The sequence below is a fragment of the Nyctibius grandis genome, chromosome 13 (assembly GCF_013368605.1).
Source record: "Nyctibius grandis isolate bNycGra1 chromosome 13, bNycGra1.pri, whole genome shotgun sequence".
In the NCBI taxonomy this organism is placed as follows: Eukaryota; Metazoa; Chordata; class Aves; order Nyctibiiformes; family Nyctibiidae; genus Nyctibius; species Nyctibius grandis.
In genome coordinates this window covers 44,467-72,431 of record NC_090670.1, presented here as the reverse complement: position 1 = coordinate 72,431, position 27,965 = coordinate 44,467, and the positions used below count along the sequence as shown (strand labels likewise).

General features: G+C 38.9%; 1 protein-coding gene across 1 annotated transcript; it reads right to left on the bottom strand.

Annotated features, from left to right (window-relative positions):
* Positions 1-6: 6 nt before the first annotated feature.
* ZC3H12B (zinc finger CCCH-type containing 12B) lies at positions 7-26,894 on the bottom strand. The gene is made up of 7 exons (XM_068411739.1): positions 26,852-26,894; positions 11,737-11,876; positions 9,684-10,458; positions 7,832-7,971; positions 6,843-7,077; positions 6,646-6,752; positions 7-6,086 (listed from the first exon to the last, which is right to left on the bottom strand). Exons 3-7 carry the CDS (start codon positions 10,292-10,294, stop codon positions 4,666-4,668), a joined length of 2,514 nt encoding a protein of 837 aa, XP_068267840.1. The 5' UTR covers positions 10,295-10,458; positions 11,737-11,876; positions 26,852-26,894; the 3' UTR covers positions 7-4,665.
* Positions 26,895-27,965: the final 1,071 nt, after the last annotated feature.

The window sequence follows — 27,965 nt, the reverse complement described above, 5'->3', positions numbered from 1 at the left end:
TGGCTCTCAGTTTTATTAAATAAGCATTTTTTTTATATAAAGTATAACATGTTTCATATTATTAAATAGTTGTGCAAACCTTTTACACAGAGCAGGGGGGGGAACAGGTAATAGCCTGTATTTCTTTTAGATTCTTCTCTCAATTCTTTTAATACATTTACAAACTTTAAATAAACAGACCAAAATCATAGATACTGTATAATGGCTCTTCAAAGGCTCACCAAACACTGGCATGAGAGTAATTTAAGTGACGGTGCACTTGTATTTTTCCAGTTGAAATATTGCAAGAAATACAGTTAATAAGGGCTCTGTCACAGAGATAAGCTCTGGGTACATAAGAGGAGTATTAAAGCTGAACGCTCACCATAGAAATAATAGTGACAGATCTGATGATCTGACTACTCTGAGTCCTGTAGTACTAATGCTTCAGGTAAACTTTTGGCAAGTCAAGATAAAGTAACATTCAACTCTGTGGAGCAAAGTCTTGCAGAAATGATGCATGTTCCTTCTCTTTAGCATGGAGTTTTTAAAATTACAATAGTTAAAATATGTCCCTTGAACTGTTCCTGTTTGTGGTTTGGTGTACATCACAGGTACACAGGTCACCAGGTGTTTTTGAACTGAATTATTTGGACAGATTCTTTGCATGTTCTGACTTTATCATTAAGAATTTCAAATACCAAAATTCACGATTTGAGGCAAACTGGCATTAAAAGTGTGTAGGGGGGAACTTGCCTAGATAGATGTTTTGGTTTTGTTTGGGTTTTTTTTTAATGAGGATCCTTCTGCTTGATCTAAGCAACCCTACCCCTTCTATTTTTAAGTTTACAGTTAAAGCATTTTTTACAAAAGCTGAGCAGACTCATCCTAGTGAACGAGTTAACATGCAGCAGCAACTAGAGCAGCGCACGCTTATCACTAGAGATTTATGACTACCACATACTGGTTTAACATCCATTTTCACTCATTTTGTCATTAAGACTTACATTATATTTGGGTCAACCAAAAAAACCCAAAGAGATTTATAAAATTTTACAACAATTAAACAGTAATGTTTAATTCTACAAATGAATAAAGCCAACTACTGCAGCTCAACACAACAACAACAGGACTAACAGTAGTGAAATCGTCTGTATGTACAATTTAATATATTACTGACGTGTAATTCTTACAAAAAACATTAAATAACTTAGACTGACATCCCATAAAGCATTTGATTTTTGATTCATGAATTTAAAGTTATACACTTGTAAGTGACAAATTATGTGAAAGTAATATAGCTAAAGACGAAAATCAGTAAATCGGAATTCCCAGAGAACGCTCCGGCCCCAGTAAAGCACTGAATTCTACTGCTTAACTCCTGCTGATTGCAGTAGGCCAGGATTTTACCTTCCCACTTTTTTTTTTTCCTCATCTACAATTGTAATTTCATGGATTTTATTAAAATATAGTTTCTAGAACTGTTCTCGTACAGTTTTAAAAACATTTAAATACCATGCTCTCAAAAAGAGCATTTATACAAAGTCTTATATTTACAATATAGACAGTTATGATCAGGCGTTAATAAGATCAACTCTTCCATGTAAGAAGAAATCTAAGCTTATGCGCTGAAGATCAATGAATGTGTCAGTGTTTTGCATTGGCTTGTAAACATACCTGAAAACAGATGTGGATGACTGAAATATCGCTTGAAGTAGTTGATTAGGCGAGACTACATCACATAGAAAAGCTTCGTTACCTCTAAGGAGGACTAAACAAGCACAAAATTTGCAAATTATTTCCACAAGGCTACACTGCCCGTCCTGTAACTCTGCGCACAGTAGATGCTAAGAGCTGCTTAGAAAAAGACAATTTGCCTTCAAAGTGCCTTAGGGAAATAGTGTGCTGCGTTCGCATCGGCATAGCACTCCCGCTGTTTGAGGAGGAATTATTCCATCAGTAAGACAAAAGTTAGTGAAAATTAAAATGACTAGACGAATCCTACAAAAATGAGTATCTCCACAAACCACCCAACAGTGCATACGGAAATTTCTGCTCAGTTTTCCACATCAGAAAACATCAAAAACACCTACTAAACCTCTCTTAAAATAGCTTATCTTTATAACTGGAGAAAAGGGGAACAAACATTTTTCTACATACAAATATTTAATTCCATGCAAGATGGAAAACATGAGTGCACAATAAACTTCATTTTATACCTAAATAATTTATAAATTAATCTGTTAAGAATAAAGCCGGGTCTATAGCAATTATATTGTTACATTATAAACACATGCAGATGAGTTAACAGCAACGTTTTTACACAAAGTTTAGTGCAAGAATGTATCTGCTTAATAAATAGACTAAAGATAACTATGTAATGCTTAGAGGTGTACACACAGTATCTGTGCACATAATAAACTGCTGCTGAAAAGTTGTCCTTGTTTGTCTATAAACTACAAGTGCCCATTTTAAATAAAAAAGATCCTTAATTACTCATGGGCTACTTCCCTGTGACACATGGTGTCACAAACATTGTGGTGAAAATGTAATACTGAAGTTAATCTAGAGATTTTTTTTTCTTTATACACAGTTTTTATACAATCAAGAAAAAGAGATACAATTTGTATCAACAAACAAAAGGTCATTTCTGGTTATTTGAGGCATTGCTCTCAGCTGCTTACACCATGCAAGAGAAGAGAATAAGAATTAATTGCAAATTAAAAATATAAAATGCTGGTTAGTAATAAATGTTTTTGAAAACTGGTCAAGGGTTAAGTCTGTTCTCCCCAACTACTATAAATGTCTGAAGATTTATTTTTTTCCCATTAACAGAGATGATAACCAACTAATTAAAAGTTAAGTTATTTTTAAAAGCCAAATGTAAATACAGAATCACTTTCAAGCTAACTCATTTTAAATACATAATGGCATGGTTGTTATATATGTTACCTGTACCAACACAAGAATATTTACCTTGTGTGAAATGATACAGTTGTCAAGTATCAGTAACTTACTGTAGTTGCACCTGTAATTGTGGATTGGTTTTTGGTTTTGGTTTTTTTTTTCTTTTGGTTTGGTGTTTTGGTGGTTTTTTTTTAGTACGACAGTAACATTATTTTGCACGTGATAAAGAGCCCACAAGATCTTTTGAATCAAACCAGCCATTACAGTAACACAAGTGGAGGAAATGATGTAACTTTGTTCCTCAGACAAACAGGTAACTAGAAAGCAGCATGCAAGCCGTTATCAAAACACCAGAAACAACCCTGACTGCAGCCTCACGTTCCGTGTGTTTCACAGTAAGAAACATTTAGGCAGTGTCACACCTTCTCATGAAGAGACAAAAGGCCGTAAACCAGGCCTTCTCAACTTTCATGAAAAAACTACAGTAGAAGTCAACAAGTCCTAGCTCGAGACGTGTCGAGTTAGTAATGGTTCGAAATGTTGAAATATACAATGGATTCAAAAAAGGGCGTCCAGTCAGTGCAGCTTAAAAAACAATAAACGCCTCTTTTGGAGACATTTAGCTACAAAGGTTCCCACCCTGAGCAAGGTACCAGTTGCGCAAACAATGCCACACAAAATTATCTCGCCTGTTGAAACAGGAACTCTGAAAGCCTTCACGAGGCAAATGCACACCTTTGCGTGGATCTGAGGAGCGAAAACCAGGCCAGCTTTGCCAAAACCCAAACTGTAGCCCCTCTTTTCAAGAAGCAGCCTTCCCCCTCCACCCCCATGTCAGGTCGATCTTGTGCAGCTCCCTTGAGTGTCTCAGGCTCACTCAGGCACCGTCCTCGCCACGGAGGAAGGGCTGCAGTTACTGATGAACTTCCATGTTAACATCCAGTTTCCGCTTCCTCAGGTCCAGCACTGCAATTTACGTAAAACTGACAGTTTACTTTCAGCTTGTCTGGTCATCTGGGCCAGCAGCTGCTTACTGCACAGCTGAGAGGTGATTCTGAGGAGAGAAGCTACAGTTAAACCTCTTTTAGTTTATTGAATGGTGCTCACACCTTCACACTCCTTAATGTTTTGGTCCTAATTTAATAAAGTATTTGGCTTCTGTTGGATTGAGCCAGTGTATTGGACAATGTAAGAGTCAAACTCTTGGGGAACAGTTTTGAAATTTAAGGACCAACAACAATACTGACATTCAAAAGCTGAAATCAGTTTTTCCTCTTATAAACTGAGTATTTTAATTTCTGTCACGTTTACTTTTTCTTCAATATTTCATATGCCAGTAGGCAGTGTCAAATGACAAAGCTGAAACCCTAAAAGTCATCTGTGTATAGAGCATACTTTTAAAGGCTGATTAGGTATTTATAAGCAAATTGAAAGTGTACACTAATACATGCAATATAATTGCTAACAATAATTTTTTAGTAACAGCTTTGAGACACTGAACGTGACAGTGTAGTTCTTAATGAGCTATCCATGCAGCAAGGTATGCATTTCCTATAAAATACTATTAAAAATCCCTATATTTAAAATCTTAAAATTTACAATACAGTCAACTCTTACATAGTGCCTCAGCATGTATATGATTGCTGCTGTGTACACAATTTTTTACTGTCTTAGTAGAAAATATTTACAATAGATTGGCCCCTTCCTTCTTCATCTAAGTTTTCCTCTGGGTCCTATGTGCTTGTCCTGGTTTCGTTCATCCAAAAGAGGCTGTAAGCTTTAACGCCCTGTTCGTAACTTGGCAACAATCATAGCTGCCAGCTGTTGTGCATCTGTCATGTGGGGATTCTTTTCCATCACAGAAAGGACAATGCTTGGAGGGAAAATATTGCAGAGGTTCTTGTACGTTTGATACTGATGTTCTGGGATGATATGTGGTTCCCGTGGCTCGCCACATATCCCAATCCAGGGATTCCTCCAGAGCTGCTCCATCTTCTCAGGCATGCTTCTTACCATGACAGGTTCGTAACACGGCTGCATGAGGTTGTTACTCAGTGGATACGAGTGGTAAGTGTACGAGTCTGATGCACATGGTAATGGGTCCCAACTAGCATGCTGCTCCCGACAGAGAGGTGGTCTTCTCTGCCTTGTAGGGTTACTTTCGTAAAGCCGTGAGTCAGAAATGCTGTCCATTCTTGTCATGACCAAGGCACGGCTTGGTTGTGCAGTCGATGGATGAACATTTTGAGGCACAGGGTACTCTCCTGGACAACTGGACCGCGCTCCAACAACTGGGTGCTGGGCATGTAGGCCTAAGTGGGAAACTGACTGTTTGCGAAGGGATTGCTTAGGCTCTTCAGTTCTGTAACTCTGAACTCTATTTAAGGCTTCATGGTAACCATGGGAAAAAGGCTGAAGACGATTTTGCGATGGCAGTCTGTGGATCTTCACATTGTCTTCTGGACTGGCATCTGCTACACCCAGATACAAGTCATTGTAAGAGGAATAAGAATCATTACTTGTATGGCTTAAGCAATTGTCAGGACAGGGGCTTGGGTTTCTAGAATACATCCCCTGGTCCATATCAGCCCCGTAATAATCTGTGTTACGGATGCTACTTATGCTCAAGTTGGAGAAATCACTGAGTAAGGAGTAATAGCCATGGTCCCCCAATGATTCGTATTTGGGATACTGGTCCGTATAGCTAACTGAGGTGCCGTGGCTATTGGTGACTAGTATAGGAGGATATTGCACACTGGACATATGTTCCAGTGAGGATTTCTGATGCATGAACTGTGAGGAACCTGGCACCGGACTGCTTGCAGAACGAGTATTTAATGCACCAGCTGCATGGCTTTTTGGTGGAGGGAGCGTTGGAACACTTAATGCAGAAACCAGAGACGGGACAGAGCTGGCCTCGGACTTGCGGGCTACTGATAACTTTTCCTCAGGCTCCACAGCTACTGATCTAATGCTCGGATCTGACTGACGTTTTGGGGCAATGCGTTTCACTTCAGAACTGATTTCTCCTTTGGAGCTGGATGGCCCTGTGCCACATTTGGCCAAGGCTCCCTCACTCATAGTTTTCACAGCAGACAATTTGGCACTTATTCGAAGCTCATCCGCTACTGACCTTTGAGGCTGGTTTGCCCGTTCTGGGTGGTAATATTTACATTTGTGCCCATAGGTGCACTTTTTACCTGGAAGAAAAGTGTTTTCAGGTTAAATAAACCAAAAACTAATCCATACCACCAGTTGCTATCTTTTTTCTTTGTATCTTTCACCACTTCTCAATAGTAATATTTCTATATTAACCCCCTAAGGAATAATTATATATATGGTTTACACAGGCAGTCACAGACTCTGCTAGTTGTATCCTCGTATATCACTCCATCAAGGGCAAGACACATAACTTTTCTTCCTACTGGCTCATGATTTCAATACTGACAACACACTCAATGCTACATAAAACAAATCGGCTCTAACATAGTTTGTATAGTTATGAATCTCCTTCCTTGAGTACAAACCAGAAGAAAACAGCAGAGAGCTGTGTTATCCACAAGGCATATCTGGTAATCCTTAATTTTCTGATACATTGTTTTTATTAATATGTGTATGAAGGGTATAAAAATGGATATAGTGCTTGGATAGCAACATGAAAAATGGCTTTTTCTTTTTTTTCCCCAGTAACCACAAGATGTTCATTGCTTGCTTCACCTACCTTTGAATACAACAAATCAATCTGGCTTAGGCACTTACCATAAGGACACGGTTGTTTCTTATGTTCAGGAATAACTGGCCTTTTCCTTAAGAAGTTTTCAAGGCTTGGACCATGGCGTCCTAGAGGATCATCAGGAGGCATAAATCTAAGGGGAAATAAATGAAATGTGAATTTTTGTTTTTATTGAGGATTCTGAATTAGCAAATTCCCTTACTTTTGAAGGAAAAAAACATACTTGTCATTCACAAAAGAATACATTAGCAGCCGCTCTTCTATGAACTTCTTCCATTCTGGTTTTTCATTTTGAAGATCCCGATAGTTGTCATTTGATACAATGATGCCATCTGAGTCAAAAGCAAGTTTTACTATGAATCGATCGTCATAGCAAACTACTCTTCTTCCCTGAACTCTTCGAGATGGGGTGAAAACAAGAATTTTTTCTTTCTCCAGTTTACGCAAGATTTCTTGATCTGTAAAATAATTTCAGTTGAGCAGCTTTTAAAAAAGTTTTTAAAGAAAGAAATGCAGCCTTTGAAATATGAAACTTCTTGCCCTCTTTTCTGACAAAGTATTTTGTAATTATGTTCATATACAGTCCCCCTTATCATTAAAAAATATCTAGATGCAGAGTGCCATTTTATTTCTGAGGTTTCAGAACACTGGGTAAATATTCAATATTTAAGCTTCATAACCACTCTACTCCTCTGTAAACAACCATGTACCTTTACTCAATCTTCCTGAACACGTAAAGAACTCAGTTGTTATGTATTACAATAGCCGCCTTTTTAGCCTAGAGTAAAACACAAGTACTTTCTATGGGTCAGAACACACGCTGCCTCTTCAGTGTTCAACATAATCCTACTAAATGAGTCCCTGGCCTGATACTACTTATTTTATACTCACCCAGCAACTAAGAATCAGTTCCTCTATGCTTAACAATGTTTGCTAATAGGAGAATGACGACTACTGCTTCTCAAAAGTGTTGAAATGATCCAGTAATGTTACAAAAACCCAGCGTTGTTTACAGGTGCAGATACTTAAATGTTTGTTTCCTCACCAGTGAAACTGTGTTTTCAAACGAACAGTTGAGTGCAACATCATCGTGCAACATCACAGCCACAGCCCAGTACGTAGTACCCGTCAGAAAGATGACATGGTTGTGTCTCAATGCGATACTTTTTTTTCTTTTTAACCATGGGGTCAAAGAAAATCTTGATCCGTTACCTGTAATCGGTGCATCAGGTCGAGACTGTTCTTTTCTCCATGCAGGGACAAACACAGTGATATCTTTATGTCCTTTTTCCAGAAACCAATCAACAGCTAGCTGAATTCCCCGACAGGAAAATCCCTCTTTATTCCCATGGCTGAAGAACATGCAAAAGTTTTAGAAACAGCAAGGACAAAAGTTACATTTGGTTTTGGTTTTGTTTCTTTGTGGTGGTTTTGTTTTTTGTTGTTTTTTTTTTCCCTTCTAAAGCTGCCATGGTCTAAGGATATAAGGGAAACAAAGTCTGTAAAGATAGGTAAATCTTTTTATTAGACCAGCTTACATAATTGGAAAAAGACAATTGTCCAGAGCTATTCGGCCATCAGATTACAGCAACACTGCTACTTAGAAGTCTAGAAATGGACCATAGCAAGATGCATGCTCTTCCTGGGCTCAAAATAAAGTAACACTAGAACAGACCAAAGGCAGACAAATCTGATACCATCTGTGTAACTAAGGCCTGTGGCTCACCAGTGTAGTCCAAATCATTGCAACTTAAATAATGAATGCAGAAGCCGCAATGTTGCTAAAGCATTTTTCTTTAGATTTTTGTACACTTCAGATTTTATAGAATTTAATATCCTTTTAAATTTTCAGATGCATCTCCATTTTGTTACGAGTTAGACTCGATGATCCCTATGGGTCCCTTCCAACTTGCGATGTTCTACGATTCCATGATTCTATAAACAGAGCATCAGTTCTAAGCTATGCAACAATAAGAGTGCACACACACTTTTCTCCAGTTGCTGCCACATTACGCTCAGGAGTAACTCAAGCAGTACACAGACTGCAAATTCAACAGGCACAGAAAAAAAAAGGAAAGAAAACAGTTAAATCCAATATTAGTGATGTTGCTTTACAGAAAAATCTTTTGGATTGATGTAACCGCAACTTGGCACTGGAAAATACTGTGTATAAAATATTCTTATAGGATTGGGGGGTTTATGTATTTCAGAACTCAGAGTACTCAATACACCCATAAAAATCTGAATTTTCTTAATACATTAAAAAAAAATTCAGATCACACATTCTTTTAGAGCAGAAAGCTGATACTAAAGGAAATCTATTGTGCAAACACTACCTGAAGAAATCTTGGTATCACTGGTCACTAAACAGACTGTTCAAAGAACTCCCTCGTAGAAAATCGTTCTTTCTCAATGATCAACAAGCCGTTGGCTAGCTGAACCGTGTACTCCACAGACATGCTCAGAAGGGGCATGGGACAGATGCCTCAGTTAGTGCTGAGCCAAGCAGACAAGTGCACGTGTGTACATGCATGTCTGAAATTACAAGCACCACAGCTGTGTGAGTCAGCACGTTTAGCTCATGCATGTCCCTGTACTGGCACAGCTAAATTGCTTTGAATTCTGAGCAGGTTTGATCAGCAGGACCTCAAACACCCTGAAGTCCACTGCTATCATCAGCATACAGTGCATGTCATTTTAGAAAGAACCAAGTTTTCCTCCCCTATTCGGTTGCCTCTGGACATTAAAGAAAAATAATTTTCAACATTGTTCAAGGACTTCAAAAAATTAAACCCCTCCACACAAAAGCACACTACTGCTAGACTGCTACAACAAAAGATTTGAGGGGAGAACTTGGTTTGAAAAGGCAGGGAGGGGAATTGGAATACAGATTACATATAGGAGTAACAGCACAATTAAAAGCCTGGACTAAAGAGTCCATATTATATATATTCTCAGTGTAAATATCCTACGTTACTTAAAATGACTTTGCTATCAATATTGATTTTTCTCATAAACATTTTAGTGATTTATTCTTTTCAAATGTTGTGACAGGGAGACCCACCTCATAGCCACGTTGCTTCCATCAATGACAATTGGCCTCAAGTTATCACTGTTATCCACAACTTCATCTTCAAGCGACAATTCAGGGCTTGCTGTTTCCTTCGGGCAGGGCCCTCTCGGCACCAGGGTACTAGCGGTACTGCTGGCACTGCTTTGTCCCTCTGATTCGCTTTTGTTACCAAGTCTCACTAGCTCTGCCAGAACATCATTGATGAGCGCATCTGCTCCCAATTTATTCAGTACAGCCTGGATCTGATCTCCTGCATACCCAAGCTTTAAAGCAAAATCCATTTTAGCTTGGTATTCCTTGTCCAAATTTGTTTTGCATTCGTCTAGCTTCAAGTCTTGTGTGATACTGCTCTGTGAAAAACTTGGGCGATCCAGGCAAGGGGACCGACAGAGTGGCCGATGTGGTTTAGTGGAAACCTCCTTTTCTCTCCACTGAGTGTTGCTGCAGCTTCTTCTGAAGTATGGTTGCTCAGGTTCACTTTCTGAGCTCGTCCATTCCTCAGATTCAGCACTGCATTCGCCAGCATCTTGTTCCACATTTCTGTCTTCTCTGGCGTGCCTCTTCTCCATTTTCAGCTTCCCTACCATAGACCAGGCCGTCATCACGTTCAGCTTCCAGCCAGAGAGCTCAGTTCCCTTTCATTTCCAAAGCCACCTGGAATTCATGCTCAATTGCATCGTGTTGACCAATTAAAAGTTTACACGAGGCTGAGGTTAATTTGCCTTGCTTACTATGTTCTGGCATAAGCAACACCAACATGAAGTTCCTTAAAAAAAAAAAAAAAAATTAGCTTTTCACAAATTCTGCAAAATACTCAACTACAATGATTTTGTTTACAAGTCAGTACAGGTCCCTAGTCATTCACATTTCTGCGTAGAAATTGATCATAATAAAGCATATAATTATGTTGTCTCTTTAATCACAAACTAAACTCTCTTTCCCTCCCCCAGTTACTCTATGTACCAAAAGAATTACACTTCCCACACAATAAACTTACAGCTGGAATTAATGGAGTATCTATCTCGGTAATATTTAATGATAATAAACCAGAAAAGAGTGACCCACCACTTTCACTAGAAACCTGTCTTTACAGCCTGCTACTGCAGGAACATCCTGTCTACATCAGGGACAACTGTGTGGAGTTCCAGTATGCATAAAATTCAACCGAAACCATTTCAGCCTCTTTCAGTAAGGGTTTACTATCAGAACGGACAAGTTAAGTTTACTGCAAGCTGGCTGCTAGACACATAAAGGTCAATAACAAGATGCACAAAGGTTCTACACGACAATCACCTTGTGCTCTGTTTAGTGTACCTACTGCACTGAAAATTCCAAAATCAAGGATGGATATTACTGCATTTTGTCAGAAAGTCAGGACAGACACTCGTAATTCTTGTCTTATACCAGAAGAAAATTGTTCAAGGAACTCTAGTGAGAGGTCTGACAAACTAGAAGATTCAAGTGACCTGTGAAAGGCTGAACTGATGTCATGGGGGCTTTGAAAAATAGTTTTTAAAAGGAATTGCACCTACAACACTGCATATTGTAGATAAAATGGTAAACTAAGACCTAGATATAAATGCAGGTAACTGGAGAAAATTGATTACCAAAGTAATTAGCTAGAGGCCTAGTTCCAGAAAGCTGCAAGTCCCACTTTCCTCTTCTCTGTAAAACAGCAGGCTTGAGAATGCAGGATCCAGTGTGAGTAACAAAAAATAATGATGTAATAGTCTTGAAGAAACCATTCATTTTAAATACACTTTCTAATTTTGATAAATCTTGCTTTTGTTAAAGTCACCTCTTTTAGATATAACTACAGACAAAGAGAAGACAGACTGAAAGACAGAAAAAATAAAAGGTACCAAACTTCTGAAAGAGCACAGTTATAACACTACATCTACTGCAGAGACTTCTGTCAGCAAAGATGTAGTCCGAAGAGGCATGAGAAGCATGATCCTGGATTTAAACAGCAATCACAGAACAAAGACCTAGTACTGACACCGGTTTTCCAATTACCTTTGCTTTTAACAGTATGGCCAGTTACCTTTGTGTTCTGACGAGTGCTGTAGATACAAGCTGTGGACGCATGAAAAGCTCTCTCCCAGGATTCCTATTAGAATTTTTGTGACACAAAATAGGCAGGACTTTTGCACTGGAACAGAGACTGGTCAGAGACTTCCTTTCCTAATGAGCTCCTCATGCACCCAAAAAGTAGAAAGAAAAAAAAAAATCAAAAGTATAACTCATGTTTTTTTGGGGGATTGTTGGTCACTAGTATAACTAAGAATAATTTTATCTCTTTCATGCACCTTTTTCATCTCTCTCATGTCTCTCTCACTCCTTCAGGCTACGAGCACGCATTAAAAGAAGACAGAATTTTCCTCAAAAGAGCATAAGCATTCAACCAAGTATATGAATTATTGATATACAGAACATTATCAAATACACTTGTATTCAAAAGCTTTTAAAAGTCTGGTTCCTATCTCCCCAAGAGACCACAGTGGCTCTTATTTAATTACTGTGGTCTACCAAAACAGCAAATAATAGGAGAAATACTCCCTTAATGTACAGCAGTGTAACTCCCTTGATGTACAGTAATGCCAAATCTAAGGACTAAAAATAATTATTGGAATCTTTCTTGGGGGGAAAGTGATCGTCCTTCTGTACTCGGCACTGGTGAGGCCGCACCTTGAATCCTGTGTCCAGTTCTGGGCCCCACACTTCAAGAAAGATGTTGAGGTGTTGGGAGTGAGCCCAGCGGAGGGAGACCAAGGTGGGGAAGGGCCTGGAGGGTCTGACCTACGAGGAACGGCTGAGGGAGCTGGGGGTGTTTAGCCTGGAGAAGAGGAGCCTCAGAGGTGACCTTAGTGCAGTCTACAACTACCTGAAGGGAGGTTGTAGCGGGGTGGGAGTCGGCCTCTTCTCCCAGGCAACCAGCGATAGGACAAGAGGACACAGCCTCAAGCTTCGCCAGGGGAGGTTCAGGTTGGACATTAGGAAGCATTTCTTCTCAGCAAGGGTCATTAGCCATTGGAAGGGGCTGCCCAGGGAGGTGGTGGAGTCACCATCTCTGGAGGTGTTTAAGAAAAGACTGGACATGGCACTTAGTGCCATGGTCTAGTTGACATGGTGGTGTCAGGGCAATGGTTGGACTCGATGATCCCAGAGGTCTCTTACAACCTCATTGATTCTGTGATTCTGTTGGGTCTAGTGTAGCTAGAAGAGGAGCATCTCTGACACTGTTCATTTTATTATTTATTTTATTTCCTTCCTAAAAACAGAACTTTAAATTTTTCCACAGAATGAAGTTCAGTAGATACTGAAGTCAAGAGAAAAACGGAAATGCTAACATGCATGAATATATTAATTTAATGATGTAAAACAAATATAACAAACATAAAACCAAAATCTTACGCACTAAATGTATCTTTAAAATGAAAAACTGATGCTCTTTTTTTTCTATAAAATATACAGACATTTTACGAAGCATAAGCCCACCAGTGTGTACATAAGTCAAAGCTTATTAATTTTGAGTTTTCATATCCTTTCTTTTTTAGGTAATAAGATGCTGAAAGTCACAGCCTCTGATATACCACTGTCCTGGTTTTGCAGGGATAACATTTACAGAATCCCTTTTCTGTTCCATGTTGTTTCAGTGTGTGGCCAGCTGTGGGCTGGTGATCGAGGCCATCAGCAGTTAAACCCAGGGCAGCTGCCCCAGGCTGTCCCCAGGTGTGTTCTGTAACGTTAACCTCAGGGTCACTATAAATGGGAAAGCTGCTGGGGAGGGGGGCTCTTTGCTCTGCTCTCCTTTATTCTCAACAGTTGCTGTCTCTGGAAGGACTTGCCACCACTCTATGAGCTAAGTATAATTTTGTGTCTTTTGTATTAGTATTGATATTGGTTCTCTTATTTTATTGAATCTGTTTAAATTTCAACCCACAATTCTCCCTCCTTTTCCCAATTCCCTTTCTCAGCTGGGGAGGGGTCTTGGGTAATAGAACAACTGGTTACTGTTTAGCCCTGGGTGCGGGCTAAAGGTAGACAACCACTCATCGCAGAAAGCTTTCTTCCCTGTTTTCCTACATTAAATGGTGGTTTCCTGTTGCCCGTGGGAGTATTTCAGAGAACAACAGGTCTAGAAGAGGGATAAAATTTGATAATCAAAACCATAAAAATGTCAAAGGATTTCTAAGACAGGTCCCTATTGGCCGAACAACAACAAAACCTAAAATTGTCTCAAAGTGAAACAAAAATTATTAGCCTGTGAAACATTTACACAGTAATATATAATTACCTTGAAGAGGCCAAACAGTAACCTTCTACAGGATTGCACTCTAAGTTATGCTCTTTAGTTATACATCTCACTTGGCTGTGGTAAGCTTACATACTGGTGGAGATGGTAGATAGATATCCAGAATACAATGAACTTCAACCCATGTTTCCAGTGACACTGGAAAGTACCTGCCTACAAAAGGCACGTATTTTAAGAATATGTATGTTTACAAATGAGCAATTTTAGGTAAACATCTTAGATGGAAATTTTATTTATTTGTGTGCTTTGTTTGCTTTGGGGATAAAGATCTTTCATATTGTGTTCAATGTACTTGTAACCTCTTAACAGTGGCTGAGAGGGAATTACTCCCATCATTACTGTATAGTGAAAAAAAAAGGTTTAGGAGAAAAAAACCCAGAATATTCTAAAATACAGTCCTAGTTCTCATATCATATGAAGCACAGTCTAAGTGAAAATTTCTTTTGATGAATATGAACAGCAAGATTTTTAGCTACAGCTGGGTGGTTCTTAGGCAAGCAGGAAAAGTCCATAGCAAAGGTGGCTAGCTTGGCCAATAACCATTAATGGTCTCAAAATTACTCCAAACGGTGCCAAATGTAATGACTCTCACTTGTTCATGCTCTTTTTGTGATGCACATACATACAAACACACACGCATGTGAAGAGGGCTGCTCAAAAATCTAGTTTCCTTAGGAAATCAAGCTAATTAAAGAAAATTCTGTTCACTCATATCTAAAAAAAACTTAAAAGGCCAAGTTTTGAGTCAACCAACACTATTTTTAATAAAGAAGAACCATATTTGAAGTCCTTTATGTACCTTGCCAAAACTAAACCAAAGGATACAAAAAATTCTTATAAAAGAAGATTAAAAAAACAGGTTATCAACACACCGCACCCTCAGCTTACAAAATATTGCAACTAAGGAACACTTTACAATACCTGCAGCAAGACTTTTTTTTTTTTTTTTTTTCCCCTCCAAAATTTATGACTGTGCTGCTTTGTTGGTCCAAGTTTAAAGATCTCCATTCTTTTTCCCAAGTTGTCATAACTTCTTTAAGCGTAATGTCACAGGAATCCTTTTGGCTTTTGTTAAGCTTATCATGCCTGTTTTTCCACCTCTAGTAAATAATCCTAACCCCTTTGCCAGTGGAAATCTCATAAGAATGATCAGCCAAAGGTTTTTAAGACAGGAAATAGCCTCGAAAATATGATGAAGAGAAAGGAGGTTGTTTAGGTTTTCAAAATTACTGTTAACTTATCCATTGGTTTTATTTCAACAAATGATTTTCCAGAAGTAATCCTTTTAAACAGATTTTTAGAGGACTAAATTTACATTCTCTTATAAATGCTTAAATATTAAACTACAAGTAAAATATGTTCCTTCCCAACTGGAAAGTAAATCAACTGGACTCCCTCAAAGAGACTATGATTTTTTTTTTAGTAGTAATAAAATAGTCTGGGTAACACTATCACTGTTAGTTCCACATTTAAATTTTTCAACTTTTTTACAATTACAACTATACAAGTTTTGCTCTTCATTTTTTTCCCCCTTTCTTAGATGGAAAATAATATACCCTATCTGTATACAAAAACTGATTTCACCATTTTGTTGCATTGTCCCAATTCCACATACATATCTCTAGTTTTCTGTTATTTAACAGAATATAAGCAATCTATCATAAATTTCATTTGTTCTTCCCTGAAAGTAAGATCTTACTTTAACAAGAAGGTAGTTTGATCATAGTCAGATCTAAATAATCCCGAATTCAAAAATTATTTAATATATAAACAAAGAAATTTAGTTCTAAGAACAATTTTTGTCACTGCTGCTGGCATACTCACTCAAGCATACGAAGAAAGCGGCTCAGATGCGCTCCGCGTTGGGAAGCAGTGCTGTGTACCTGGGGCTGCTCTCTGCCAGTGCTGGGGTTTACTATTCTTTGGTCGCTACTGATAAGATTGGTGGATCTGTTGTGAAAGCTCACTCTATGGAAACGCCCACTTCTGTGACTCATCTTGGAGTTTCTTGCCTTTTTTTTCATTCATGTCAGCCTTTGGTTGAAAGCCACTAACTAGGGAAATTTTAGCTGTCTCATCCCTCTCTTGCATAGCAGTGGAAAATATTTGGTCTGTGACATAATGATCACCATTCTCTTTCAAGTATTTGAGATGGGAATTAAAAATCCACTGAAAAAGAAATAAATAGTTTGACGATAACGAGAGATTTAAAAAACTAAATCAGTGTTTTATAAAAATCTCTTCTTTGTATCCATATAGGATCTTGTGAGTGAAGCACTAAAAGTCAAAAGGTCCTGTCTGAACCAACTGCAGTCATTTCTACTGTGATATATCACAGATCTTCCACAAAAAAAATACCATATGTAGACATTGTAACTTCTGGAAAAGTAAGGAATTTTCCCCTTTTTCTTTAAACACCCAGCACACAAAAACGATTTCTGAAGAGGCAACTCCTGTCAAATAGTTTAGATAACCTGTTTTAGCATCAACTGCCACGTTAACACGAAATGAGGCAGGTAGTGTCCAGAGCCCATCCCTACAACCCCATACACTTTTGTACAAAGAGCTCCCAGGAAACAAGTCAGCTTGCACCGAAGCCTCTCCACCCTTAGCCAGTCACTCCATCTGTGCAATTTAACTCTTCCTCTGCATCCACAGACTTGGGACATTGTAGGATTTGTTCCCAAATGCATAAGATTAAGATTCTCAGACAATGAGGGTCATCTCATTGTTGGCTCAGGAGCACCAAAACAAACAAAAAAATCAAAAAAAAAAACCAAAACCCCACAACAAAAATATTACAGCACAGGACCAAGTTTTCCCACTGACCATTGAGAGAGAGCACCTAGGAAGGAAGAAGTGTTGTGTAGCTCCTAAGCCAGCAAATATAGTGGAATGAAGAACTGAACAAGAGAAAGCAGCAGCAACTACCACTAACACAGCACCCTTCTTCACACCCTCCAGATCAGAAATGAGACTGGTAATACCATCATTCAGCTCCAAAACCAGCACTATGGTCTCTCCCTCACTTCTTCACAGCCCTAAACAGTCCAATCTATATGCTACTGCAATCCCTGGAACTACCTATAGCCCCACAGTTATCGCTATAGATTTACTATGTGTGTTAACAGACTGTGATCCAGACCCTTGTCACTGAGCAGCTCTCAACAGTGAGGTACAGAAACTGATTATTACTTGTCCTCAAATTGCAGTCATGGGTTGTGTGTTTTTTTTTTTAAATAAACCTGCAATCCTATTCTGGATCCCAGAATCACTACAGTACAGATAGTATGTTAGTATTTTGATCTAACAAGCCTGTCAGCCACTGCCTTTGTCAATGCTGGCAATCCAGATGTAATCAGTACCACCACTCCGAAAAGGCTCAGATGCCCTATTCTTGGAAAGCTTGAGGTCTCTGCTCTGTACCACTCTATGTCTGAAACCATATTTGGTTTCAGTTTATTTCTGACTTCTAGTTAAGTACCTCTACTTGCTATGATTACCTCTCCACCTACAGTGTGGCAAGCATTCAGTATATTGTCCCTTCTTACTGGACCATGTGGTTCTCCTTCAAATAAAGGAGTCATCTATTATGTAGGCTATCAGGGAAATGAGTTTTCTGTATGTTCAAAGCATATAAGCTCAGTGACTTGAATTCACCACCTATCTCAACAGTACAACTGTTTCCTTTGCAACAGTCAAACTAAAGAAATTGCTGATTAAAAACTGTAAGTAGGAACTTGCGAAGTTCCTTTAAAAGAAGCTTGATGATGCCAAGAAATACAGCACAAATGAGATACTGACCAGATTCTATCTTGCTATGTCAAATACAAGCAGGGCCCAGGGAAGAGTTGTGGCCCCTGCTCTTTACGCTTTCTCACAGGAAAGGTGAAATAGTGTTAAGCAGATACAAGATTAACATTTTATCTTGACATTAAGTCAATTCCAAGCCCTCCGTTTTTTACTGCTCTTACAATTTCTAATACATTTTTGAGCAAGTTTTGGATTTTTGTATTAAGCTTTTCTTAAGTAGCTTGTCTTGCCTTCCCCTCATTACCTCTTCAACTAAAATGCGGTCCTTGCTTCACTGTTTGTATCTGTTGCCATTGAAGCCTAACCTAATACGGAACTTTAAAACACATTTATAGTTGCTAGCATTGTTTCCTGCTTCCCATGCTGCTTATAGATTAAGTATCACTTGTCAAACACATGCCATATACCGTACCAAATAACTATGGTTTCTGTTCCGGAAACCCTGAGCAGCTGCATACCCCCAGTTCCAGCCATGAGCAAGGTTGCTTCTGTGAGAAGAGACCAGGAGCTGCCCCCTTTTAAAAAAGGATTTAAGAAAGTACAAAATGCAAAAATACAATGCAAAGAACTTAACATCTGAATTAATGAACCTTTGTTACTGAGTTACAAGCCTCTTTGTTACTAGTAATGGTACAAAGCATACGTCTTATGCAGGGCACTTAGACCTTCGAACTTCCATGTTTTGTAAAGGAAACGGCTAAAGCTGTATATACTCAACTTCTTTCTAACAATGGCATCAGGTCCCATATGGTTAATTTTTTGAATCTGAACCTCCTCCTCTGGTGTAACTTGAGGCCATTTCTTCTCATCCTTTCGCGGGTTACCCAGGAGAAGAGACCGACCCCCACCTTACCACAACCTCTTTTCAGGTAGTTGTAGAGGGCGATAAGGTCTCCCTTCAGCCTCCTCTTCTGCAAACTAAACAACCCCAGTTCCCTCAGCCGCTCCTCATAAGACTTGTGTTCCAGACCCTTCACCAGCTTTGTTGCCCTTCTTTGGACACGCTCCAGCAGCTCAATGTCCTTCTTGTAGTACAGGGCCCAGAACTGAACACAGTATTTGAGGTGCAGCCTCACCAGTGCTTAGTACAGGGGAACAATCACTTCCGTCGTCCTGCTGGCCACACTATTTCTGATACAAGCCAGGATGCCGTTGGCCTTCTTGGCCGCCTGGGCACACTGCTGGCTCATATGATAGCCTGTATGTAATATGCATAATTTGTATACATATAGTCTAAAAGAAAGTATGTGGAAAAATAGAAATTTTTTTTTAAATAGAAGCTCATTTGGTAGTTCACATTTTCCACATCCGTATGAAAACAACTCCTGGCTATTAATATTCCTTGTGCTTCCCACTTTAAGTGACAAAGTTCATAATTTTTTTGATACATGTAAAAATGACCACAAGCAGTGCCACATCTCTGGGAGAACTTCCAGTCAGCAGCAACATATGTATGCAATTAACTTACTGGCATTTAGACTAAAAAACCTCAAAGCTGCAATAGTATAGTTTGTTTGTTTTTCCACACTGCCCTTCTCAGAAATTCAAACACGTCATCTTGCAGAGTTCTGACAATAATGAAGAATTTCTTTTCTTTCTGATTTACATTATGCAGGAGTGGTAGTACAGCAGTACCTAGGGACCCAGTTCCTATTCTAACTATATAGTCCCTGCCCAAGAGAAAATACAATGTAGAATTATGATGACAGGCTATGGATGAATTAAACAAGTGTTAACTGGAATATCAGAGTACATGAAACATTTTGGTACTGTTTCAGTTCACTGTTTGTCCAGACGCCTTTAGAAGGCAGTACTTTGTGGGCACGCTAAGGGAGTTTATGGGGAGGTTTTAAAAGGGTAAGTGGAAAGAAATTATGCGTTTAATATGCACAAGTGCAAACATACACATCAAAATAAGCAGCTTAGGACAAGATCTCAATATGAAGTGAGAGCCTGGATAAATGTTTTGGTGGGTTAACAGAAACGGAAGACTTGATCTCAGCCATCTCCCTGGCCATAATACTGAGAAATCTCAGAAGCGGTCTAGCTGCATGAGTCTAACAAGACAGCCAATTAGTCATGTGTTGGGGAAGTTTTTAGATGACAAAAAAATATGCTGAGAACGTGTCTTTGGAGTAACCACTAGTCTGTGCTGTAGCACACTGCTGTGTTGAAGATCCTATGGGATGTTGTGTCTCTGAACACTGAATCATTTTGAAAGACTTCTCTTTCTCTTTGTCTCTACTCATATTGTTTTCATGGTTTAAGACTCTTAATATGTGTAACCAGGAAGTTGTCAGCTTTTGTGTTAGGAGGCTTATACACTGTCCACACTGTAATCACGAGGCGTAGTTGCAGTAGATATGTAGCATACCAGCCCTACCTGTTGTTTAGTTGTAAAGATGATAGAGTGGGTTTCATTGATTCATGCACTGTAGAACAAGTAACCTGGAATCACGCTAGGTTTATGCAGTTCATGTTGAAGTCCATGTTGTTATGGTTTGGTTGCTTTTAGTGCCTGAGCTAGCTACATGGAAATTAGTTTGGATATATGTCTTTTTGTACTTCAGTCAGCTTCTGATGAGGTAGAAATAGCCGCAGTAATCAAAGACTTGGCTATTGTTTAGAACAGCCTTCTTCCGGAAAGATGCCTCTTCCTGTATGCCTGTCTCACAGGGAAGAACCTATGCAGAGGAGCATGCTAATGGCCATTTTAAAGACATTGCAACTTAGGCCTGCAACACACACAAAAAAAAAAGACTAAATGCGCTGCACAAGTCTTCAGGAATGTGACAAAACAGTATTGATTAGGCAGCAGTTATTGTCAGAGGACACAGACAAAGAGCAGCTCAAGATGCACAGATGGCGCTGGACCTTGGATTAGTCCTTAATTTTGAAAACCGCATTTCTACAGTGCTCATGAAAAAAGTGACACAACTAGTGTTTTCATGGCATTGAAGACACAACCTTCTGGTTGTATTCTTATTTCAGAAGCAGCACAGATATTACACATTACTGCTTGCTGCTCTGAATGTTTTCTGAGGTAGTGAGCTCTTTTATCTACTGAGAAAGCAGCGGTTAAAGCTGACAAAGCATATGAGTCACAAATAAAAATGGTAGCTTTTTCTCATTCTCATTACACACTTACGTGGTACACATCTGCTGGGACAGATTCACAACTGAAGAAAATCAGAAAATATTCTGAAATTAACATTTGGGTATTTTGGCATGGCTTAAAAAAATTGGACGAGTTGTTCTGTGTGACATTATATGCAATTCTCTCTTGTCCTTAAAAAGGTCTGGTGATTTGTAGCATTTTGCCTGTGTGTTTATACACCTTGAACCACTAGATTTCCATATTTAACATTATTTTAAACAGAGCTAACAGGAATACATTACAGTTTACACATGTATATCATAATAATACATACATTGTAATTGAACAGGAATTAATCACTTTCACCAATTTATTTTTTTGAACCTTAGAATGAATTATTTTCAGCATATAACAGATGTGGTTGCTTAGCGTATTTAATTTTCATTTACTGTGTCAAGTGTTGCAAGACTGTAGGAAAATGGGATAAAATAGGCTTTGTAGAAAATTTTCCTATTTAAGTTGGCCATTTTGAAATGACAGTGACTCCAAAATGTGATGCTTTTGCAAAAATAAATATATTCATGATTTGTAGACGCAGTTTCAAGTGCACCTCTCAGTAATGTCAACAAGATCATAGGACCAAGCACTCAGAATTTATCTAGCAGGACCCGGAATGAAGAATGCTGCCCTTTTATTCCTTTTAAAACTGTATTTTACATAGTTTTATTAAGACTGTCCTAAGAGCTTTTGTACTTAGCAAACAACACTCATATAAGTGTCAAATCATTGACAGATGTATAGCACGTATATTCTGATATAGCTTCTATAAAAAGTCCAAAATACATACGAGTCCCTCAGTGAAGGAAAACAAGTATATCAGGCTTTAACCAAGATAAAAGCAGCTGCCTTTTGATGCAAATATCTGGTATTAACATCACTTATAGTAATTTGCTCGATGAGGAGCGAGGAATCTTCCTTATTTAAAAGGAACACTCTTTTTAAGATACTTAAAACGAACACAGGTTCAAATACTTTTTGTACTTTTTAAGCTAATAAATTAAACCAACTCATTTCTCTGTTCTAGAAGAGATGGTCTAAACCAAAGACCTGAGCACAGATCTGCAGCTCATTTATACATTTAGAGACGTGTATAATCAGCATTCCCAGAGTATGCGCTACCTCAAATAGCATTCTTAACAGAAGCGTTAAAATGGCAGATCAGATTTTTTAGTCCCTTGATAATTAGAGCCATATAAATGACAGCATTTTGATTCAGTTTAATGGATTTTTTTCTTACCTTACTATGCAATGTCAGTCTCAACATGTTAATGGGAAGTTTCAACACTGTCATTTTGATGAACAGAGAAACCTTAAATTTACACAAATCAAAGGCCTAATATTGTATAGTCTTTTATTAAGCCAAACTCAGAACAATATCAAGAAAAATATTTTACTTTTTCTACTCATTATGACTTCTCTGAAGTAAAACACTGATATGCATTAAGTCTAAAGTAAGGTACTAGCAGGTAATGCCAGTAGTGAACACCTTGTCCTTAAAATTAATATTGAAACCACAACTGAAAAATAGCCTGCTGGCTAGGGTTAGTAATAATTTTTATTTAGAAGCTTCCTTCTTTGAGTTAATTCAGATGTAGGATTTTAAAAGAAAAGCAAATTTGCTATTTCTGTTTCTGCATCTGTCTCCCTCCCTTAACCACCTTTGGAGTAGAACAATAAGGAATGTGACTTAGCACGCTTCTGTTCAGAGGCAAAGAGCAAAGGAAGATTTTCAGTGTTGACTCACCAGTTAAGATGAAAGTAATCATCATCACCCAGCCTTGGAGGGGATATTCTTTCTTAACAAATGCTGAGGGATCACTTGTAATGCTAGAAGAGGTTCAGCTGTGCAGAGAAGACTGAATCTGAGGAATCCACACACCGGAATACATAGAACTAGCAATGACTTTAGAAATACCACTAAGCTTTACCTTTCTGATCTTCTATATCTTTTTGTGACTACGTGTCCTGTCTACTCAGAACAGTGATGGAAAAAAAGCCACCATATACACACACACATAGACAGACAGATATGCCCATATATATTCATATAAGTTCTGAATCTGTCAGTATATCACTTGATACATTTCACAGACCAATTTAGACTTATTTCAGTAAATACTTCAAATGATCACTAATATCGGTATTAGACTATACATAAAAGCAAGCTGTGTCTAGCATGTCACATAGAGGACTTGAAATTGCTTGTAAAGGAGTCAAATCAAGTGTGAACTGAAGAGAAACGCAAAGGTAGTATAGAATTTAAGCATCTTACCTCAAGCTTCGTTTTGTCACACTTGTAAGTACGAATTCAAAGGGGCAGCATGGACATAGTTGGAATTATAAATAGAGGAAGTGGCATTTTAGCTGTTTCTTAAGATATATGATTTGCATATAGAGTTAACCGATCTCTTGACCCAGAAAGAACAGGTAGTGCTGAGCACAAGACAAGTATAAAGTGAAGGCCAGACTTTGGAAGGGAAGGAAATGAAATATTTCTATTGCACTAGGTATTCAACGATACTTCCTAAGACAGAGAAAAAAAAGTAGACAGTAAACTCACATTCAAAAACAGATGTTGTAGCAATAATATAGTACCTCTTTCCATCAATCTTCTTTCTAATAATCTTAGTCAGTTACAACTAGCATTATTGCTACTCAAAAAGTCTGTTGTCCCTACTAAGGAAACATTTACACTTCAGCTGACAACATTACATGAAATAGGGGCAGGAGCGTAACCCCCTAAAAGATTCCTTGTTAGCAGTTCCTTATAAACTGAGATCATGTACTCAGATCTAAAACCAATGATGCTCTGATAGGAGGCCATTTGGTACTACCTACTCTGCAGATCTAAATGACTCATTAATGCTCTGGGAAGGAAAAAAAAAAAGTTGTGATTGCAGCTAAGTCAAAGACACATGAAGGATGTGATGCATCTTAACTTACACTAATTCTCATTTTGTCATTGAATATTTAGAACACCGCTTTGACAGACTAAACCAAAAATTTCTTTAACCAGAAATCTCATCCAGAAGCAATCTTTGAGAAACCTGAAGAACAAAGGGTATTCCCTTTCTAAAGGTCTCAATATACTGGGTGGACCCTCACATGCTACGCTGTCCAACAAGAGGCAGGATGTACTCAGCTGTTAGGACGTATGCTTTCTGATAAACTGAAACAACCACTTCAGGAGTTACTAAAAAAATGCCAGAAGCAGAGATGGACACCTCACTCAGTAAACATCAAACAGGACCTTTATGGAAAGCAGCAAAAGGAGCCTAAAGGGGTCTGTGACCTTAGATTTTCACACCTGTGACCTTGCTTTTGCAAAACCAAAGTCAGTTTGTTGCTAATTAGGTCTGCTTTGAGCAAGGTGCTGGACTAGATGATCTCCTGAAGTCCAATCCAAACTATTCTTTTATTCTAAGATTCCTTGATTCTTATCATGACAACTCTGCTCATTTCCAAGGTGAAGAAGCTGGAAAGTAACCTACAAGAAGACAAGAAAAAGCCTACTGCTTTGCTTTCGAAAATGAAAACAGCAAACCCCTATGCTCCAGCAACTTCATCTCTCCCTTTCTAAAGGGAGATCTATATATGGACTAGGCCTGAGAGAGGAAGCTTTTTTGGTGTGGTGGGTTATTTTGTTTTAGGGGGTGGGGTTTTGTTCGTTTTTTAAATCAGGCAACCTAGAAATCAGAAAAGGGAAAGACTTGTCAAAGAGTCTGAAATTAGTGCTTCATCTTAAAAAACAAACAAACAAACAAAAAAGCGGGGTCAGAAGGGGCAATCGCATGTAGTTTTTAGTTTAAAATTCTCAGACTTAGTTTTGACTTTATGTGATTTGGCTGAAGTGTCTGGGGGCTCATTAAAGGAGCATGTATGTTAAATTTCTTGTGGATGTCCTTACTAAAAATTAGAGCCTAAACTTTTGTCTTTAGCCTAAGGTTGATACTCTGCCCCCCTGTTATAGCATTCCTCTCCAGACAACTGAAATAGAAGCTGACTCAGATAATCAGAACAGATATTAATCTTGATGAGGGGACGCTCCCCAGATGGACTGAATGTGGAAAAGGAGCTCTTATTATTTCAGGAATGTAACCAACAAGCACCTTAGCCTACGCTAGGATTTGTAAAAGGCTTTAGTTATACTGTACCATGACATCCTAATGGAATTCTAGAAGAGGCCCACAACAAACCATGTAAAGCCTAGGTTTTATTTTGACATGGTGATTCAACCTGCTTTGCTAGCAAGCAATGTCAAAAATAAGTAAGAAAATTAAATACAATAGCTACCCTTAAAACGCAAAGACACCTAGCTGAAGGACCTGTATAAATATAGAAAGAATGTATATATTTGAATCAAAACTGCCAGCTAATTAAGAGTTTTTCTTATTATGGCCAATCTCATGAATAAATTGTTCACCTCAGAACAATAAAGCTACATCTTAGGAGATGCTATGCTGCTTAGCTTTGCAGTTCCAAATACGTTTCCTAAATCTGAAATACATCAAACGCAATACTACATATGGCATCAGAAAGCCTAGATCTCTAAAGGTGGTTATGGTGTTCTTACTTCCAGATCAATTATCTGTGTAACTATGAATATATTGTATCAAATATAGCTTATCAACAAAAAGGAGCAATTCACAGGAAATTAAAAAATTAACAGATGTAAAGAATTTTTAAAATACCAGTATCATTACTCAAACATGCTCTTCATTTATAATGCCTACAAAAAATAGTCTTTTACAATAAACTTAACAAAATATAAGTTTATATATATATAAAAAAATATATATTTGTCCAGCCATGTATGCGTGGCTCTTCAAAGCCCTTTATGTCTAGCAGATTCCATGATCAAAAGAGGATAGCGTTCTCAGGGATGTGTGTGAGATCGAGGTAGCATTACAGCCATTTTTTTTTTAACGTTATGAGATGGGCAAATCAATATACCAAACTAATTTACAATGTGTCAACACCTGGAAACTACTTCTGAGTTAATAAATCACATTTCTCCACCTTTCCAAGCCCTGCTTCCATAACCGAACTTACCTGCTGCCTTTCTTATTCCCAGAAGCTCCAATGCTTCTGTAAACAGTAAGAGAGTACAAGTGACGGAAGCAATTTGTTTTATTTCTGTTATTCACAGATCTATAGTAGAATTGTAAGTGTTTACAAAATGACATTTTGGTTGCTAACTGTAAAGTGGCTAGGAAAGTCAAAACCTGTGGATGTCTACAATGGAATAATTTGCATTGGAAAAAGCATCCAGAAAGATCAAAGAACAGAAAGCCAGAACTTACCTCATTCACAGCAGTAAGAATTTACTTTCTTACTAGTTCATCTGCATATAAAGTGTCATTGGTATCCACTCACCCTCTTAACACCTTTTGTTTTCATTCTCTCTGAACAGTGAGTTTGGAAGCCACTAGATTTTTTTTTTTTTAATATATCTTAAAGAGGTAATTTGAATTAAATTGACTTAGGAAGCTTTACAGATTGCTTCTATTAAAACTCACTAAGCATTAGATCATTTTAGAAGACAAACAGCTCACAGGTCCAGAAAATGTCAACAGCCATAGCATCAATCTATGGAAAACATATGACAGTGAAGAAGACAAGACATACTCCAACAGCAGTTAAATCGTTCTAAATTTGAGGATGACCTTGACATTCCCACTAACCCATTTTTCCAGCAAAAAGCAAAGATAATTTTGTAAGTGACATTAGCTACACTTGTGAAATACACCTTTCAGTTCTACATACCCTAGTCCATTTATAACATCTGGCAAGCAAAAGATGTATCTCATCAATAAAGGATCCCTTCTGTCAAAAATGACTACTTGACAGACACATCTATTTCAATAAACATACCAAGTGTAAGAAATCCCGTGGATCTGGAATGCTGCACACTCCCAGGCACTCAGAACTACAGATATGCATAATGGAAGTCCATAAATGTCCAGTATTTTAATTTTCTTTTTATTCCTACTTCCCATTATGACAATACATGCTAATCACTGAAATACATTGCAAGATTTAAAAAAAAATTTTAAAAGTATCACATGTATCTCAATAAACTTGAATTAATTTAGATCCATATCTATCAACTTAAGCCGCCACTATAGCTTTTGATTCAATTTTACTGTTTGCTAACTTGCAAAGGAAATAGCTCTTCTGAAATATAATCTCCAAAGGCTTAAATGACAATTAGAAAAGCAGACAGCTGTGAAAAATACTTTTTTTTTAAATCGGTTAGTTTAAAAATGTTATCTCAAACCTCACGTACACTGCAGTAACTGACCAGTTCCTTGTTCACATTTGCACTATGACGCAAAATGGAAGGATGCGAGTAGCGATCATCAGGTACCCTCTACAAAAGTAACGTCTTTACCTCACCACCTTGCTTTTGCTAATGCAAGTTTCTTGCTACCCTTGTTATGTTCAGGCACTGAACACCTCCTTGCACAGCACGCTAACGCAGCCTTCGCGACCCCTCCTTGGCACTTACTAAATGAAACCAGGCGAATCTCCCGAATCCGTCCCCAGCTGTCTGGGCCATTTCAACCGCCCCGCCCCAGCGGCCTCCCGCACCCACGGCACGCGGGGCCACCACCGCCGGGTCACCGAGCAGGCCCTGCCCCGGCAGCACCCGGTGCGGGGCGGGCCGCAACACGCCGAGAGCAGTGGCCACGCCGGGGGGAGCCGTCGGACCGAGAAGCCGCCCCTCCCTCCGCGTGCAGGGCGGCGGCGGCGGCACCCCCGGGGCAGCCCGCGGAGCAGGGACAGGCGGCGGCGGCTCCTCACCGCGGGGCCTGGCCGGGCAGCGGCACAAGGCCGCGCCTCGACTGCTGCCAGGCCTGGAGACCCCCGGCGGGGCGGCAGGGGGCGCCCCAGCGGCCTCTCCCCGCACGCAGAGCCCCTCCGCCGGGCCGCGGGCTGCCGGGGAGGGGGGGCTCAGGCCCCGCCACCGCCGAGGCGCTGCGCC

What these genes read in the sequence shown, in the direction of transcription:
- ZC3H12B (XM_068411739.1), bottom strand. Translation starts at nt 10,294, where the DNA reads ATGACGGCCTGGTCTATGGTAGGGAAGCTGAAAATGGAGAAGAGGCAC. An exon ending in ACCTGATGCACCGATTACAG is followed by an intron (nt 7,078 to 7,831) that starts GTAACGGATCAA and finishes ATTATTTTACAG; the next exon opens with ATCAAGAAATCTTGCGTAAA. An exon ending in GAAACAACCGTGTCCTTATG is followed by an intron (nt 6,087 to 6,645) that starts GTAAGTGCCTAA and finishes CTTTTCTTCCAG; the next exon opens with GTAAAAAGTGCACCTATGGG.